The 19,205-nt window shown below is 39.9% G+C and overlaps 1 protein-coding gene across 6 annotated transcripts in view; it reads left to right on the top strand.

The window, feature by feature from the left end:
* Positions 1-19,205, top strand: part of HTR4 (5-hydroxytryptamine receptor 4) — a 155,381-nt gene that overhangs the window by 82,046 nt on the left and 54,130 nt on the right. For all 6 annotated transcript variants that reach the window (XM_033139881.1, XM_033139878.1, XM_033139879.1 and 3 more), the window contains exons 3-6: positions 1,857-1,982; positions 3,717-3,917; positions 14,068-14,221; positions 17,052-17,620. In XM_033139881.1, coding sequence (XP_032995772.1) covers positions 1,857-1,982; positions 3,717-3,917; positions 14,068-14,221; positions 17,052-17,620 — 1,050 coding nt within the window. The remainder of the gene's footprint in view (positions 1-1,856; positions 1,983-3,716; positions 3,918-14,067; positions 14,222-17,051; positions 17,621-19,205) is intronic.

The raw sequence follows: 19,205 nt of genomic DNA, 5'->3' as shown, positions 1-19,205 counted from the left end.
CTCTAGAGAGCTCAGGTTGACTCCCTTGGGGTTAGCTCATTTTATCCCTGTAACAAAAGTGTGAGGCTGCCCATGGCCATTTAAGTGAACTTTGTGTGTCAGAGACTTGAACCACAGCTCCAAGTCCAGCATTCTGCCTGCAGCAGTACATAGACTCAGTATTTATATTGGTTTCTGATGCTGCTGAAGAGAGGAGAAAAAGCCAGGAGCATAAATAGAGGGGAGATGACTATTTTCATTTCTTGTGCCTTGAACATCACCCCCACAATCCATATTGTAACTGTCTGTCTAATCCACAAGCTTCAAATTTTTTTCCTCTGCGAAGCCAAAGTGGTTGCTGTGTGTGTACACTACAGAAATAAATTGGGGTGGCATATGAGTCTTCTGAATGTAGCTTCCAACTTATATGTCTAGTTCCTTTCCCAAAAGTTGTAGCTTTGGGACAACAAAAATTCTGTTATCAATGAAGAGCAAGCTGGATTGAGAAAGATCCAGAATTTGATAGATCCATTTTATATGATAAATGGTTTAATATCTAAATACAGTGGTACCTTGGTTTACGAACTTAATCAAAACTGGAAGTCCGTTCTTAAACTGAGGCTTTCCCTAATGAGGCCTCCCGCTGCCGGTGCCCTTCCACCATTCGGATTCCATTCTTCTTCTTGTTGTTGTTCAGTCGTTCAGTTGTGTCCGACTCTTCATGACCCCATGGACCAGAGCACGCCAGGCACCCCTATCCTCCACTGCCTCCTGCACTTTGGCCAAACTCATGCCAGTCGCTTCAAGAACACTGTCCAACCATCTCATCCTCTGTCGTCCCCTTCTTCTTGTGCCCTCCATCTTTCCCAACATCAGGGTCTTTTCCAGGGAGTCTTCTCTTCTCATGAGGTGGCCAAAGTACTGGAGCCTCAATTTCAGGATCTGCCCTTCCAGTGAGCACTCAGGGCTGATTTCTTTAAGGATGGATAAGTTTGATCTTGCAGTCCATGGGACTCTCAAGAGTCTCCTCCAGCACCATAATTCAAAAGCATCAATTCTTCGGTGATCAGTCTTCTTTATGGTCCGTTCTTAGACTGAGGTAAAGTTCGCAAACACTACTTCTGATGTTGTGGAGTTCGTATACCAAATAGTTCGTGAACAGAGCTGTTATTAAACTGAGGTACCACTGTATATCAATGCTCCCCAATGTTTTCCACCCACAGCCCATAGTACTTCTTATGCACCCACCCTAAAATGGTAAAATCTGTCCTTGCAGGACACAGAAGTTGCTATTCTGAAATTTGGCTGTGCCTGCAAGTTGCCACTGAGTTTGGCAGAAAATTGGAACCTTAAAAAAAAACATCAAATTTAACCTTCCATGGAAATCCCTTGATGTATCTGCCTACAATTTGGCAGACTTAATCCACTGGTCAGGAACTGCTATGCCTGCAAATTTCACCCACTTTTGCAAAAAGGGGGTATTAGATTGAGATTGATCAGTTTTTAGATTCCCCATTATAGTGAATGGGAAGAAAACAGAGCTTTGTTTTTCAACAGATATAATTTAACACTAAATAGTGGGTCAAATTGGAAAGACACGGAGTGGCTCTGGAACAGATCAGGCTGCTTCCCAAAGTTACAGGTGCAAGTCTAATATTGCGGCCAGTGTACGCCCTGTCACATAAATAGATTGGTCCTGAGCTGTTTAATTGTAATCTACAGTATTCCCATTGTTGAGGGGAAGGGTCAGTAAATCAGTTAAGGCTACTGTGGGCTGAAAAATGGAATTTGACATATGGATTCAAAATAACCAAGTCACTCTCAAGCTGCCAGTCTTCTATTTTCAAGAAGTACCCCATATTTTTTCCCCTTTATAGCTCAAATGAGGGATTTGGCGTGGCAGAGAAGATTGCACTGCTCACCTTTATTTCTGCTGTTATTCTTATGGCTATCCTGGGAAATCTTCTGGTGATGGTGGCTGTATGCAGAGACAGGCAACTCAGGTGAGTCCATGCATATGTTATTATCAATCTCTTCGGCAGAATGAGCTTTTCAAGGGTGGGATATTTGAATCTCCAGGGCAAAGAGACAAATGTGAAAATAGCTGTGAACATAAACAATGTGGTAAAAGAACATTCTCACTGTTTTTTTTTTCATCCAAGCTTATTAGTGTAATGTCAAATTTTGATTGCCTGTAGTGTCAAAGTTAGAATTTATATTGCAGTTGATTAATCATTTTATTATCTAGTGCCCGCATTTCTAGAATTTGCATCATCAAAACACATAAATCGCCAAATAATTCCAAAGTGACTAACACTGCACTTTTAGGGCAGAAGCTACATGTAACAAGAGACAAGGAAACACTGCCAAAAATAGCAATTTCTTGCCAGGTTTTCTTTCTCCTTGATATGCACTAAAAATCTACATCATGTATTGATTGTAATGACATTGTGGATTTCCCAGCTCCAATGAGCAGAGCAGATGATGGAGAACAGACATGGGTAACAGACTGTGCAATTATGCCAGGAATGAATATTAGACATGGAATGGATTCAGGACTTCTGCCCTGAAAGGGCAGTGCTTTGGGTTTATTTGACAATGGAAAGTATGATTAATTAGAAAAAAATTAAATGCTACATTTAAGCAGTGCATCCATTCACATTTCACAATCAATTTCCACATCTCTAAATGTATAGTTTACTAGATATGTCACATTTTTATTTATTTATTTTAGGCTTATTTGACCATATATCAGGAAGTAGTAGATATTAATGGCAATCTGACTGTGTAAATTGTTGAAGAGGCACAACCTGTTATTTAAAGGCCTTTAATGACATTAATGAATCAGTATGATAGCAGCATAATTGGTCATACAAGCTTATGTGACCTTTGTTTTCTGGCTCTGCATGTGAGTACCATTTTGCCTACAGTGTTGATTCATATCTTGATGTTAACATGTATTATGGTCAGTATATGGCAAGTTCTTTAAATATACATATGTATAAATATACATACTGGTATATTACTGCAGAAGCTATAATGAAATAAGGGCTTCTTCAAAGTAGCTGCTTTTATCTTATGCTGGCCTGTGACTGTAATAAAGATTTGGATTGGATTGGCAGGAGCAGCAGAATTTTTAAGTTCACATCTTTAAACCTAAACAAAAGATGTGTTGTGCATGCATAAGGGGGAACTACATTCCCAGCAAGAGCTTTTTTGTTTTGTTTTTCTGTGCAGTAGTTCCTACTGCGTCAAAAAGACAAGGCACTTTTCTAACTGAGCAGCTGCTTGTCTCTTCAGTGGAAACAGCTCGAAAGAAAACATCAAATCAACTTCTGGCAGCATCCCCGCTAAGGTCCCTCACCACTGAAGCATCACATGTCCAATATGTATGCATGTTAATGTCTTTGAAAGATTGTTGCTCACCATGAGTGATAGCAAATCAACAAATGCAGGTGGGGATTTTAATTGCTAATGAAAAGCTACTACTTTGTGAATTTGAGATCTATATGTGGATAAAGAGGCTGGTGCACACATTCGACTATCTCCTGGACTATCTCTGGTCTGAACAGAAGGGTGTGCCCCATGAGGAATTTACATACTCAACATGGGCACTTGATTTACAGAGTGATAAAATAAAAAGGGATGGATGTTTTAAAATGCAGAAGGCAACACTGTCCTACAAATTGTCATCTTGATGATGTCTTTCTGAATCAATACATTTGTGTTCCTTGCAGGAAAATCAAGACCAATTATTTCATAGTCTCACTTGCCTTTGCTGACTTGCTGGTATCAGTTCTGGTGATGCCATTTGGAGCCATTGAGCTGGTTCAAGATAACTGGATTTATGGAAGAACGTTCTGTTTAGTCCGCACTTCTCTTGATGTCCTCCTCACAACAGCATCAATTTTCCACCTCTGCTGTATCTCATTAGACAGGTAGGATAAAAAAGGTACATAAAATAAAATGCTGCTGTTTTCAAGTTTATCTGGTTAAATTTCACGTGTTCCTTCAGGAAAACCATTGAATTAAAGGCATGTAAATATATCCTATATACAAGGTTTCATGTGTGCCAGGGCTTATCTCAAATATCTTATTTTCAAGTATCTAGAACAGAGCTGGGGAATCTTTCTTTGGCTTATTACTGGACATCTCCAGTGGAAAGATGTTAAAAGTTGGATTTCAGATCAGTGTGTGAGCAGACCACACCTATTCAATGCCTTAACTTCAAAAATGCACTGGGATCCCAAAAATTGTATGCACAAAGTTTCAAAATGTATACATACTCTTTGCATTATTTGCAAGGAACACATGTTTATGTCAGTCAATCCATCTTTATTATTACGATCACAGATCAGCGACTAAGTTACAGGTTTATGTCTCTGCTGAAACATATCCCACCCCACTTTGATCTTCTTGCAGAGGAAAGTTTCATTTCCTCTTTGGCTGCTCTCTGCTGAACAGCTGGTGGATGGGAGGAAACCCAGAAAAACAGATGGAATCTGGCTGTGGGCCATATCTGGCCTGCAGACTGGGGATTCCCCTCTTGGATATATTATGTAAGAATGGATGTGTATATTTACTTCACCAAAGAGTGACTGTGTTAGCACTAAATTGTGGTTTATCAATACATACTAAGAGGACAAATCTGAGCAAAGCATCAGCCTTTAATGCTCCCCTCTTCCTCATTCTTCCTATGCAGCTGAAAGGATTTGACCGGAGTTTACTTTCACATTTGAAGAATCCTGAATTGTCATTGTATTTGAAGCAGGGATTCTTTAATTTCTTAACAAGTTAACTTGAAACATATGTTGCTACAAATCTGGCTTATTAGAATAATCATCGTTTACTTTAAACCAGAATTGATACTTTGAACATCATGGGATTCTTTAATAGTAAAACTAAATTATTATTCATCACATAGCGCATAGTTAAAATATGGAACTCACTCCCACAGGAAGCAATGATGACCACCAACTTAGATGGCTTCAAAAAGAGAACTAGATCACGGTGTAGAGAGCTGTCAATGGCCATTAGCCATGGTGGTTATGCTCTGCCTCCACAGCTTCTGAAAACCAGTTGCTGGAAACTGCAGGAGGGATGAGGACTCTTGCGCTCGGGTCCTGCTTGCAGGTTTCCCACAAGCAACTGGTTGGTCACTTTGAGAACAGGATGCTGGACTAGATGGGCCATTGGCCTGATCCAGCAGGTTCTTCCTATGTTCTTAAATTTACTTCTTCCCACCCCACTTTAAGAAATGTTGCTTGTGATCTAACGTGGGTGGATTGTAAGAGTTTTCTTTTATAATTATCTGTAAAGTCAGTTACAGATGATAAGCAATTTTAACTGGTAATCGAGCTCATCTTAGCCACCGAACTATGTAATTGAAATTCGTGGTTCTTATTTGTTAAGACAACTCCTCCGGTGATGTCCTTGCTACTTGCACCCTGGAATGTGTGATCATTTCTGCTTTTTCATTCTTCACATAAAAGTGTGCATTATGGGGAAAGTCTTTCTGTTTTGGTCTTCATGTTTCTTGTACCGGTCTGGGTTTTTTTTATTTTTTAATATAGACGTCAATCATAAATAATGGCTTCGAGTAAAACTATTTCCTCAGCTCACCACTTCCAAAGTGCTTCCTGTCTCCCAGTGAAGTTATCTTTGTTCCTATCATTAACTCTTTAGTAGTGAAACTGTTCTTTTAAAAATATTTTTTATTGAAGTAAGTCAAACAAATCAATAGACTAAAAAGAATAGAAGTACAAATAAAAAAGTGCAGTATAATAAAAAAGTTCTAAAATAAATAAATAGTAAAATGGATCTAAAATTTGCAGCATAAGATAAAAAGAGGCTGCACCAAGTTTCTTTTAGGGCTCTGTTGCTAAAGCAATATTGGAAATATTATACATTTATACATATACATTTATTCTGTTGTCCTTAGACCTAGCAGCAAGGGGCAGAGGAATCTCCCTGTAATTTTTTCAGTAAAGAAACACACACACACACCCTTCATTTCTGTACAAGGTGGAACAAATGAGACACGATGCATGAGGTCCTTGATAGAATCACTCAAAACTCTATGGATGGTGCTAGAATCCACAAAGTATATGCATTGTGGAATGTCACACAGCAAAGACAGAATAGTTACACAGATAAATCCTGAAAATAACTACAACAGATCAAAGGTAACATTGCCAATGGAGCATTGCAGGCAGTAGTACAAAAGCAGCTGTCAGTACAAGTCATATAACATGACTGTTCTTCCTAGCTACCTGTGAAATATTTTTTTTCCCTTTGAATGTTTTGTAACCGTTATAATCTGATAGGATCCTTTGGTAATTCAATAAATGCCCCATACTCTTGACAGTCTAGATGGTAATATATGTAACTTCTGTTTAGCACTGTAAACATAGGCATATTAAACATTCTGAGTCCATTTGTCCCCATATAGGGAATATTGGATTCATGATAATCAGGGCAGAAGCCATTACTCCATTAGACTGTGTGATTAACTGATTAATGGCTTACCTCTTAAATTATAGAGAGCTTCATTTCATTAGTGCTGGCCATCTGGGCTCTCACACATCCACTGACAGGAGCTGACCTGATGGCTTCTATTAGTGGCAGAACCTCCCATCATTTTCTGCTGATGGAAAAGACTTAATGGCTGGTGAGGACCTAAGATACATACTAGGTCAGTAAATGGGGTAGGAATTAAAGGAAAGTGTCTCTGCCAAAAGTTTGTCCTTTCACTTTCTGCTCCTGTTTACTAGTCCTAGCACTTTTAATTTACATGCTGGGTTAGAGAGGTCCCAAGCAGAAGACACCCTGGACGTCAGAGTATGGTGGCATCTCCCTACATATTTGAAAGTTCCTAGCATTGCAATGTCAGAAGAGTAGAGTTTCCCAGACTTTGTGAAAGATTATGGAAGAAATAATTGTTGGGATACATTGGGATTTTCTTTTAATATTAAAGAACTTAGAGCACAAATTAGTGTTGCTTGCAATAATTCTGTTATATTTATTTAATGCTAACTCTTACTATGGCTGGATTATTTGTGCTTGTGACTGGATCATTGGTATCCCCCCCCTTTTTGTAAAACAGTCAATTCTGAAAGCTTTAGACAATTTTGCCCTAACATCTGTGTTCTGTTCACACTACTTAGTCAGATGCAGATATTTGTGGCAGATTCTGGACTTCTAGGTCCTAGAATTTCTGCCAGTCTCCCTAGCTTTGATTAGGAAGAGTCATAATCAAGCGTCTCCTTTAAAAATAAATAAAAAAGTAATCATATGGTGCAGTGTGGACTGAAAGAGCCTGTTCAATTTAATGTCCAGTCCTGCATAAGTTCTGCAGCAGTGAGGACCTTATCAAGATGATACGTGATGCATGCTGCTCTCTGTGTAGATTGGTTCAACTGTTGAAATAAGCCACCATTCTGCAAAAAGAGAACTAATAAAAACCAATACCTTTTGCTTGCATTAAAATTAAAATACAACAGTTTACTTTCTGTATGCACCCCTGCATCCTGAAACACCATGTGTGTTGCCACACCTCAAAAAAAGATATAGTAGAGATTTATTTTTATTTTGTTGCTATGGCACATTCCGGGGTGGAGTAGATGATGCATAGAAGGTCAGCAGTGTGAAAAAAATGTGGTGTTGGCTTTGTAGGTTTCCTGGTCTATTCTAAACAATACACTGTTTTTTGCATCTTGTCCTCTGCTTATAAGACTAATTCGTACTTAGCTGCTGCCTCACCTGAGCAGCCTGCCTCATTCCTCCACTAGCTGCAGCCTTGAGGGTTTTGCAAAGGCAGCAATGAGCATAGATACAATACATTACCATAAATCAACACCTCCTGCCTATATCTAAAGTCACAAACAGAACCCTCTTCCCAAAGAGAATGCTAACATTTAGGCATTGTGAGCGTTGCAGAAAGATATGCGTTCCTGTAAAATAATTCGAAAAGGCAGGATCTAAGGTGAGAACTCTTGATGGCAGAAGCCTGTAAGGGAACAAGTGTTAGCATGGTAGAAAGGGTAAAGTGTAGAAGTTCTTCTGTCCAGAGAATCCCCAGGAGACAACAGGTTCCATGTGACACCTGGTCACAGCTTCTGTTCATGCAGAACTTTGCTGTCAGGTCTAGTGCAGTGCCAGTGATATCTATGTCTTAGATGCCTGGATGAATCATATTTGGTTGTGCAGGGGGAAAAACTTCCCTTGTGTTGTGCTATTCTCACCACCTCTGCATGCCCGATGAAGCCACAGTCATGTCTGAAAAGGGGTTATGATTGGCAGGTTGGGTAGACTGAGGGAGATGGTGAAGTAAGTGTAGAAGAAGGAGCTCAAATTAATGAACTTTAGAAACACTGTCCTAAGTGTGGCAGGGCAGACTGCTCGCTCACTTGCCTAACTGGATCACCCACTCATTCAGATCCCAGGCTTCCATTACCCTGTTGTGTGTGCACACAAACAGGCAGGGAGATGGTGACAATGGCAACATGGGAAGTCCTGCCTGGGCCACCTGCCTGCCCACTTGCTCGCTTGCTCTTACAGCCTGCCCACTTGTGCCACTAGCCTGGCTGCTTGCTTTGCTCACTTACTGCACCTGCTGCTGTCATGTTACAGTTTGCATGGCCACCTGTTGGTGGCCACATGAACTGCAATGTGACAGCTTATTTTTCTTACAAAAACATTATATAGTAAGATATGAATATTATTACTGCCATCTATGAATGCTTATGCATCACATTTACAAGAAGAGTTGGAGATCTATAGGCATCTGGTTAGGCCCTGGGGGCTAACAAGATACTGGACTAGATACGCCTTCGGTCTGATCCCACAGAGATGTTCTTATGTTCATATGGCTGATATACTTTGGTTGTGAGGTTCAAAAGCATTCTGCATAAACTCAGTACTGTCTTTTCTAGGTCATACACACACCATGCAGTTAAAGCACTTTTATACTACTTTAATAGTGATGACTTCCTCCTAAGAATCCTGAAAACTGTAGTTTGTTGAGGGTGCTGACCTCACAGAACTACAGTTTCCAGCACTCTTAACCTATTGTTGTTCCCAGAGTTCTCCATGACTGTTAAAATGGCATATGCATGTTTTAAGTATACAGTGTATGGTGTGGGCATGGCCCTAATTTTTCAGGTGAGGAAATACCTTTATTAGTTTTGTAGGGTGCCATTGCCTTTTATATCTCAGATGCAGAGCTGAGGTATAATGATCTAGAGTACTTAGAACTGCAATCCAAGCTAGGTTTCGCCTCGTTGCGAAGGGAGATGTTATTACTCATTTAACTCAGTTCCACAGATGTCCACTTGGGTCTTTTGCTTTCCCCTTGTCACATTAGGTGCTGGGATCCTTTTCTCTCAACTGTCTCTTGAATTAACCCTAAGAATGCCTGTCAAATTTGTACATTGCCTGCATAATCAATCTTTTCATTTTCTACTTTCATATTTATCCCTATTTTTGCAACAATAAACTCTGACATTCTTAGGTTCTAACCTTTGGTATGTTATTGGTATTGTTGTTAGATATATGGACACATTGCATCAAGACATTCCAAGCAATAGGGAGCCTCTGTGTATTTTACATATTCCCATTTAGAGCAGACTTCCCTTCAAAACACAGTGGTAATTACTCAAGATGCAGAGTTTGGAAAATGGGAGGTACTTGAATAGGCCCACCTCCAAGTCTACAGATTGCCTTGAAGCCACTGCTCATGTGCTTACTGATGCTGTGAAAATAGCAGAGAGAAAACTGCTCTGTCTTTGGGAGAATCCCCTACCAACTTCTATGAGTGCATAGATGGGAATATGGGAAGCACACAGAGACTCCCTGTTGCCTGGATTGCCCTGATGCAATGTGTCCACACAAAGAGGAGGGTCTGATGAGTCATCTGAAGAGCTACTTGCACATGAGTCTTATGTCTTGAATAGGAAATGATCAGGCCCAAAATATTCAGAAGTGACTCTAATGTTTGAGATAATGAGCCTAGAAAGACAGTGCATGTATTTCTTAGTAGTAGACAACTTTCAAACTACCAATGAATGTAATTGCAAAAACTGAGATTTCTTAACACTGTACAGTATAGCCTTTGCAATACCACATGAATCATTCTTTTTTAAGGATTGGCTTTGCAACTGTGTTAATCAGTCCCTGCTTGCTGCTGCTCCTTCCATTCTGGGCAATCCTGCTAAAGCTCTGTTCAAATGAAAAAGAACCAAGAAGGCTTTTCAGTGGCTGGAATTAAAACAGATAAAATGTGACGAAGCGTCCTGTTAATGTTCAGTTCTCTACACAGCCACAAATAAACTCAGTTCCCCTTAAAACATGCCTGTTCAGAGGTAATGAAGGAGAACTGTTGAAGAAAAGGAAGCGAGAGTTTTTGAGGAAAGAAATGGGATTGAGACCAAAGTATCTAAATGTAACCTGTTCATGCAGGTAATAAATGCAGTATGTTGCTTTAGAAGCCTTCCTCTGTAGTGCTCAAGACTACAATGCAAAATATCTTGGATTTATAGAAAGTAGACCTAATGCGTTGATTGCTGAGCTTGTGAACTGGGGGGGGGGGGAGCCCACACAAGAACAAACAACAGAACAGATGGCTGAGGCATAATCTGAGGCATGCAAGGCACGTTATGAATCTTTTTTTTTTTTTAAAAAAAAAGTATTTGAAATGTGTTCTCTTTCCCTTTTCTATTTGCTACTATTGCCGCCACCTTCTCCAAAGTCTTCGTGGAACTCTTACTTTGTTTGTTTTCACTTGGCAGTACATTTATTTGTATTCCTCGTTAGACTAATTTAGCTCTGTTGAGCAGTTTCATCTGAAATAGATCTTGTTTGAAGAATGGGTGTGGGGCACTGTCTTTAGTTAATTAGGAGTATTAGTAGTTTCTTTTATTTGGCACATTGTTAAGAACATAGTTGAGCAACCTGCTTCCTGGATGCCTCCAGGGAGCCAACAAGCAGAGTTTGAGGGCAGTAGAACTCTTTTCCATTGTTGTGCCCCAGTAACTGGTATTCAGAAAGATGCTTTCTCTGACCCTGAAGATGGTGTGTAGCTATCTAGCATGACTTGTAACTGTCAATAGCCTTTTCCTCCATGAATTTGTCCAATCCCCCTTTTGGTAGTACACTATATGGGGAGATGGGAAACGTAGGTTTATGGCAGAGATAGCCATTGTGGTGCCCTACAGATATTTTTAGACTACAGCTCCCATTATCACTGACCATTGGCCATGCTGTGTGTTTAATGGGATAGCTGTTGAGGTTTGTGGAAGCTCCCAGGCTAAAGGCAGGGCAGGTGAGGGTGTGGATGCTTGTGTGTGCATGCATGCAGTTTTAAGGCTGAGACAGTACAGTGGTACCTCTGGTTACATACTTAATTCGTTCCGGAGGTCCGTTCTTAACCTGAAGCACCACTTTAGCTAATGGGACCTCCCGCTGCCACTGCTCTGCCAGAGCATGATTTCTGTTCTTATCCTGAAGCAAAGTTCTTAACCTGAATCTTTATTTCTGGGTTAGTGGAGTATGTAACCTGAAGCGTATGTGACCCAAGGTACCACTGTACCATCTATCTCTGGTGATCTGATGGGGATGTAGCGAACCTGCTGCCTGGTAGGAGTGCATCCTACTTGCCTCTACTTGTATATTTGTAATTAAAGCAAGTGTTTTAAAATGCCATAAATATTCAGTGCACTTCCCTACAGAGGCAACTAAAATCTAGAATGTGCTGCCATTGGAATTTCTTGCTTCTTGTAAGTGGGCAGCATGTGAGAATATAGAAGCGTATTTGATCCTTCGGGGTAAAATAAATATATTTTTTAATCTTTCACTTTATTTATATTATCTATATATCTCCCTTTCCATATGCCATAGGGCAGGTTTTACAAAATCAAATAAGGATATATAAAATTCATAAAATGGTGTAATCCTTAAAACAACAGCTCATCAACTCTCTTTTTAAAAAACCACTAGAGAGCAAGTAGTAATAGCAGCAGTATGGTTCAATAACTTGTCTGAACATGATTTTTAATGTGGACGTTAATTTATAACTTTTCCCAGGTATTTGTAGGAAATTTATTAAACCATTCCAGATAGAAATATAGGGAGCTCCTTGGTTCTCCAATGGGCTTGTGTACACCTAGTGCACCCTGGGGCTATATTCAGTGCTGCAAGAGTTGACTTCTGCTTGTGCATCAACACTTTCCTCTGATCCCCTAACCCTCTGGAGCAGATTTAAAGGGTGTATGATAGGGATGGAGAAATCCTATTGCAGTCCTTTCCATCCTGGTTCTGAATGTGGATGTCTAAGTATGCACAGTTATGCAGCAAATGACACATTGATGCTGCCCCAAGCAGCTTTGCAGTGTTAAAATTAGAAGAAGAAAAACAGAGTACCGGTAAGCCTTCAGATCATCTCATAAGTACCATGGTCTAACCAGCTGTCAGAAAGGTTTAGTTCACAGATCTGTGGTCCGTTCCAAGGACTGGTTCAGTGGAACAGATTGGGGCCTCTCTCTCTCTCTCTCTCTCTCTCTCTCTCTGTGTGTGTGTGTGTGGGGGGGGCGTTCACAGTAGTCTGCAATGAAATCTTCTGACATTCCTAGTGTGCATGGCAGGGGGTGTCGCAAGGCAGGGGAGAGAAGGAGAGCACATTCTGTGGCTGGAAGTCTGTTCTTGATGTGTGTGAGTGTGCATTTTGTAGGTTTGTGAATGAGGATAGACATGAATGGAGACATACAAATAATGAAATTTAAGCAGCAAGAAGGTTCAAATCTCAAGATGTCCCTTTCATAGAATTAACTATTGCTTAATACTTTGTTTAACCAAAAGTGATACTGTCAGCTGCAAATGATAAAAATTGATAAACCTGTGTAGCAGAACTGCCTGGCTGAACTGTCTCCTTCATTGTGGTTAATTCAATATCATCTGGAAATATTCCTATATCATTTTGCTACTTCTGATTCAATGTGTTAATTGTCAGGGGAATTTGCTGTCCTTTCATTTCTCTTTCTATATCTAATCATGTTCCTTTCCTCTCTTGATGCAAAGAGAAAACACTCTATATTCTGCATAAATATTCTCTGCAAAATGCCCATTTCTGCTAGCACAGCAGCCAGCTTTATCCAGCACTCTCCAGTAGGGGTCTCTTCAGACATGGAAAAAAATTAACTATTGGACAAAATTAACTGTTCTTATAAAGGGGAAATTGGAAGAATGACTAAGAAACGGTTTTGGCAATAAGCAAAATAAATGTTCCATAAAAATGTTCAACATTCTGTTAGAAAATGAATGTGCATTTGAACAAGTTATAGTAATCTATAATTTATAGACATTAGAAAAAGCTGTTTTAAGATATTATCAAGATGACATAGTATTACTTGTGTTTTAAATGAAATAGCATAGAAATTATTGTCAAAATTGGTAAAAATGTAAAAAAAAAAAAGAGAGAGAACGGTTACTTTCTTCCCGCTTAAAAGTTAGTATGATACATTAGGATTTTTCCTGGCTCCCTACTAAAAAGGCTACTCAGCTTTATCTGCTTTTCCTATCTATCCATAAATACTAAGAAGCTGTGCTTATTGTTGGATATAGTCTACTAGTACGTGACCACCTGTGCAGACCTTTCAGCTCATTAGCATAAATATCAGCAGGAGGGGAAATCTGTGTCAGATGCAAGGGTCATTAGAATCCTCCTCAGAATCTTGCTTTCCTGTTCTTCAAATAATGACAGCTGTTTCTCAGTTTACCAAATATTAACAGTTTTAATGCTAAGCTGTCTTCTGTACACAGGTTGGCTATATGTGAGCCTTAGCTTTTACATCAGTTTTATCGCACAGTGCTGTGTACACTGATGATACTGTATTAATAATAATACTTAATAATAAGAATAGCCAGGATCTTAAGGATTGTACAATTTCACATATTTCTGCACAGATGAGAGAAGCATTAGACTTGCTCCCCTGTGCTTCTCAGCAAATTGCTGGAAGCCAGTGCTTTCACAGATTTGAAAAGATGGGACTGGTTGGTCCCTTGTTTCCATTAATTCTATTTTCTTTCCTCTTCCAGGTACTATGCTATCTGCTGCCAGCCACTGGTTTATAGGAATAAGATGACACCACTGCGCATTGCTCTAATGCTGGGTGGCTGCTGGGTAATCCCAATGTTTATTTCTTTTCTCCCTATAATGCAAGGCTGGAATAGCATTGGCATCATGGACTTGGTGAGTAGAACCTAGTTGTCTGGTGTGAAGTTAAATTCTGTATGAGCAGGTCTTGTATTGACCCAAATCCCTCATCTCTTTAAACAGCATACAGTTTCACCCAAGAAGATTGAAAGAGAAGTTCAAAATTGCTTCCAGACCATTTATATTACCAAACTTAGGGTCAGAAAGGCAATTTCACTTCTGTCATAGTGTTGGCTGCTGTGCCTAGGGATTTATCACCTTCCCTTGGAAATCTGAACCCCGTCTGCCATTTTATTTTACTGAAATGACTCTAACCTTCGTGCAAACTCTCGGATTCATCACTATTCTTTTCCATTTGTGATCTGAATATTTTATCATTCGCTCAATTCACTTGTTCCACTCGTAGCTAAAGTTGACAGAGTTGGTTCTAGATAGCCTCCAAAAATATCCTGTGATTCTGTGAAATAACATTACTGTGAATTTAAAGAGAATGAAGTCTTGCTCATAGAATCCTAGAAATGGAAGTTCCTGTAAAGTTGCATTTCATTCAGTCCCTTGCACTGAGTCATTACAAAGTGATTGATGATCTGTACTTCATTCACAACTTTTTAGGGCTGAAATAAATATTGCATGAATCTAGCAAAACGCTGATGGAGCACTTTTGTTTGTTAGTTAGAAGTAGTTTTGAGAGCAAGCAATTTGAAGCAGCTAAGTGCTGTAGGGAGGGATTGCTTAACCCTTCTTCTGATCATCACTTTTCTATAGTGGCTCCCTCTGAATCACTTCTACATATATATGGTGCTATGTGGAATTCCAGGTGTGTGCTTGCAAAGGTAAATGCCTGTCTGGAATTCATAGGGAAAAGCGTATCTGCAGGACAGTTACTTCAGAAAAGCAATAGAAAGGCTAGTCAGCGCTTTCCCCTCCCTTTTATCTTCCAGATTTCTGCTTTTCAAAGTGGCATTTTAGTAAGAAAAGCAGCCACCCAGATCTTTATTTCCACCCACATTTTTTTAGTATTACCCTGATTTTCAAAATATAGATTTAAGTCTACCCTAACAGATATATCCCCCTTATCTGGAAGCATAATCTGGAATCCTCTCATAACCTTGGATCCTCTCAGCCCAGTGGGTCAGGTTCACAAAGGCAACAGAGAACTAGTCATGTTGCCGAAGTACATAATGTCTGGATTTAGAAGCTTTTTATTGGGCTGTGGGACATAAAGTTGGACATTCTGAACCATTAGGAAGAAGGTAAAGGAAATATTTAAGTGTGTAGTGAGAGGAGCACTTTGCATGCTAAGATTTAGGCCAAATAGTGGAGGGTACCCCGACTAGATGACCCCTGGGGTCCCTTCCAACTCTACAATTCCATGAAAGTCCTTGAAGGAGACATTAATGATTACACGCTCACTCTGAATATCCATAGCTGTCAACTTTCCCTTTTTTGTGGAAAATTCCCTTATTCCAGCACTGTTATGGCTGTTTCCCAGTGCAAGAAAAAGGAAGGTTGACAGCTATGTGAATATCTGCTGTGGTCTGACAGGGATACTGGGTGATTGACAGATCACAGTGACATCCATGATACCTTCAGAACCCATTGGCTAACATGTTGTGAAATAATCTTTTCTACTTCTATCTATTTCCACCCCCCTTCCATTGACTTCCTTCCAGTGAGTGTTGTTTTTACTTCTGTGCATTGACAACATGCCACCCTTCATAATAACAGTTCTTTAAATTGATCCTCCTTACCATCTAGGAAGCTTGCTGTCAGCCTAGCATGAGGGACTGTTGGCAACTCTTTCCATGAGACTCAGACCTGATACTTTCTGAAAACTGCTCTCAGTTCATGCTCCATTAAATTTACAACCATGCAACTACTACAGCTGTCAAGAATGAGATGGGGTTTTTCATCACCCTGCCTTTCACAATCAGTGCTAGCAGGGAATGATGGGCAGGCAGAGGAATGTTCTATGAAGTCAAGCAGTCACAACCATTGCAATAGGCTTGGTGCCACATTTCTGTAAGATTCCACTGATGGAATTATTTTCTTTAGCAGCCTATCAGTATTTAACATTCCTTCGTTCCTCTACTATGCTTCTATACACACACATGCAATATAGTATCTGCAGTATGGGCATTGATTCAGCAATAACAATCAGATTTGGGCATTGTGTAATTGTCCATCCCAAAAAAGATTCCATTATATTTTGAATTGCTACTCATCCTGATATTTAAATGTCAGAGAATAAACAACGTTTCCTTCAATGTATGATAAACATGGGGTCCCTTTACTTTACCTTTATGATAAACATAAAACATTCAAGGAAGATAATAGAAATGGAGAAAAAAATATTCAATAGGTCAATTCATAACTATATTTATTAATTTTATTTCCCAATATTTATTTACCATTTGATTGTAATGAAATATAGAAGTGGTTTACAAACAGAATAAAGCAATAAAATGATCATTAAAAAAAGTTTAAAACAAGTACTTTAAACATTCAAAAATGTTTAAAATCAATGATGAGCTAAACACCAGATTAAAACACACGCCAACATTTTACGTGTCTGGATAGGCTTGCCTAAACAAAAATGTTTTTATCAGGTACTGAAAAGAGTATAGTTAGGGTGCCTGCCTGGTGTCAATAGGCAGGGAGTTCCGACCCGGTTACGAAAAAGACACAGAATAACTGGGAAATGAGAAATAGGTACAAGGGTTGGTGGAGAAAGTTCCAGATTCTCTCATCAGTGTTGTTTTTCATTCCACACATGGGCAAATGAAGCAAAGAGAAGACAACTAATGATCAGAGAAGCTATAATATGTCCTTGTCTTTCTTTGCTTTTTTTGTTCAACTCCCTCAGGTAGAGAAAAAGCAGTTCAACAGTATGTCCAACTCAACTTACTGCATATTTATGGTCAACAAGCCCTATGCTATCACCTGCTCTGTGGTTGCCTTCTACATTCCATTTCTGCTAATGGTGCTAGCCTACTACCGGATATACATTACAGCCAGGGAGCATGCTCATCAGATACAGAGTCTTCAGCGTGCAGGGGCCCCAGCAGATGGGAGGCCACACCACCCTGACCAGCACAGCACTCACCGTATGAAGACTGAAACTAAAGCAGCCAAGACCCTCTGTATAATCATGGGGTGTTTCTGTTTATGCTGGGCACCATTCTTCATCACAAATGTAATAGACCCTTTCATAGATTATGCAGTTCCTGCAAAGATATGGACTGCTTTTTTGTGGCTGGGATACATCAATTCAGGATTGAATCCCTTCCTTTATGCATTCTTGAACAAGTCTTTCAGACGTGCCTTCCTCATCATCCTGTGTTGTGGTGATGAACGATACCGAAGGCCTTCCATCTTAGGGCAAACAGTCCCTTGTTCCACTACTACTATAAATGGATCTACACATGTGCTAAGGTGAGTGGTTGTTCAAAACTGGGTTGAGAAAAAAGCAAGGATAATTCTGTTTTCATCCACTATATGGGGAGCGGGGAAGGATTTTTGGTACTGAAGTAGTCAGGGCTATGGCCTGATTTAGAAGAGCTGGCATGTGCACATTTCAGTGGGTTAGCCATGGACATTCCCTCACTCAAATCTTCCTCGGTGTTCTCAGTATGGCAACAGGTATGAAAGAGGTATCCTGCGAAGGGGATCTATAAATGGAGCTTCGTGGTGGAGCACAGGAGGAAAGGGGGAACATATGAGTGCAGAGGAGTATTGTGAAAAGAGAAAGTGTCAAGGGAAAGGAATGTCTCCACAGATACCAGAGTTATCTCATCTAGTAACATGGTTCACCTGCATGTACTTGACTAATGTGCATTTTGTTAATACTAAAGTTGATTGTCCTGCCAAGATTAAATTCCTTGCAAATTCGTTTGGCACCAATCAGAGACATGGTGCAGTGCCACTGTCTAGTCTCAGCATGGGCTAATATGTATGCCACAATGGGATTCCAAAGGAATCAATCAAAATGTTTTGATCCTAAGGAATTATTTTACAGATATCAATTTGAATCATTTACTTTGTAAACACCAAGTCAGTATTTTTCCTGGCTGATGTGTTGCTATAGGATGCATAACGATGTTTTTGTGGAGGCAATGAGTAAGGCCTTTTGTTTAAAGCTCACACCAAGTTGAGCAGCAGGTATTGAACAATACTGAATGTTTTACTAGTGATTATTTATTTGTTGTTGGTATCTGTCTATCTTGAGAGACAATGGAATGCACCTTCAGGGGTGAAGTCAAACTGCTGGAGATTCACAGCACCTGCTATGGTTGCAGAGACTGGTAATAACTGCTGCCTCCCACGTTGTTTTTGCTGTGATAGCAGCACCGAAGTGACCTCTCCAGGGCACAAGCCTGGGCAATATAAATGCAGGTCCTGTACTGCCCAGAAGACAAGATCCTCCTCTTGTTCTTGCTGATGTGGCCCAAAGGAAAGCAGAGTAATACGTTTGGCAGTAGGAGTTGCTGGAAGGAGGAGGAGAAGAAGAAGAGTTTGGATTTGATATCCCGCTTTATCACTATATTCTGCAAGGTAGTGGAGGTTTAGAGTCAAAGTTTTCCTTCTTCTAGATGGTCTACCTTTCCAGGTTGATGAGCCCCACCTACCCCACACTTCCCTCTACAGCCATGCAGAAACCACCTTCAACTGTTGGACCCATTATTGCTCTCATCCACTTAATCCACCAGAGCCTGTCTTTGCATGCAAGGAAAGTCTCTAACTCATTGAGAGTTTGAGACCCATTGGCTACCGTCACATGTATAGCCCACCTTTTCTTCATCCATGGTTAAACGTGGGTCAGTGACCATAAGAAGCAACACATCACTTAAAAATCCAGTACAGTTTCCCAGAAGAAACAGCAAAGAACACATCAATCAGATGCTCAGAACAACCAAAGAGTTTTAACCATGTATAAAATATATGTTATCTGGACATATATGTTTCTATGTCTAGTTCAAGTAAAAATCAAAGAAAAATGTTCAAAAGTAAAAGTGAAGCC

This window comes from Lacerta agilis, chromosome 2, assembly GCF_009819535.1.
Source record: "Lacerta agilis isolate rLacAgi1 chromosome 2, rLacAgi1.pri, whole genome shotgun sequence".
Lineage (NCBI taxonomy): Eukaryota > Metazoa > Chordata > Lepidosauria > Squamata > Lacertidae > Lacerta > Lacerta agilis.
Note: the sequence above shows the minus strand (reverse complement) of the source record. Positions and strands in the feature narration are given on the sequence as shown.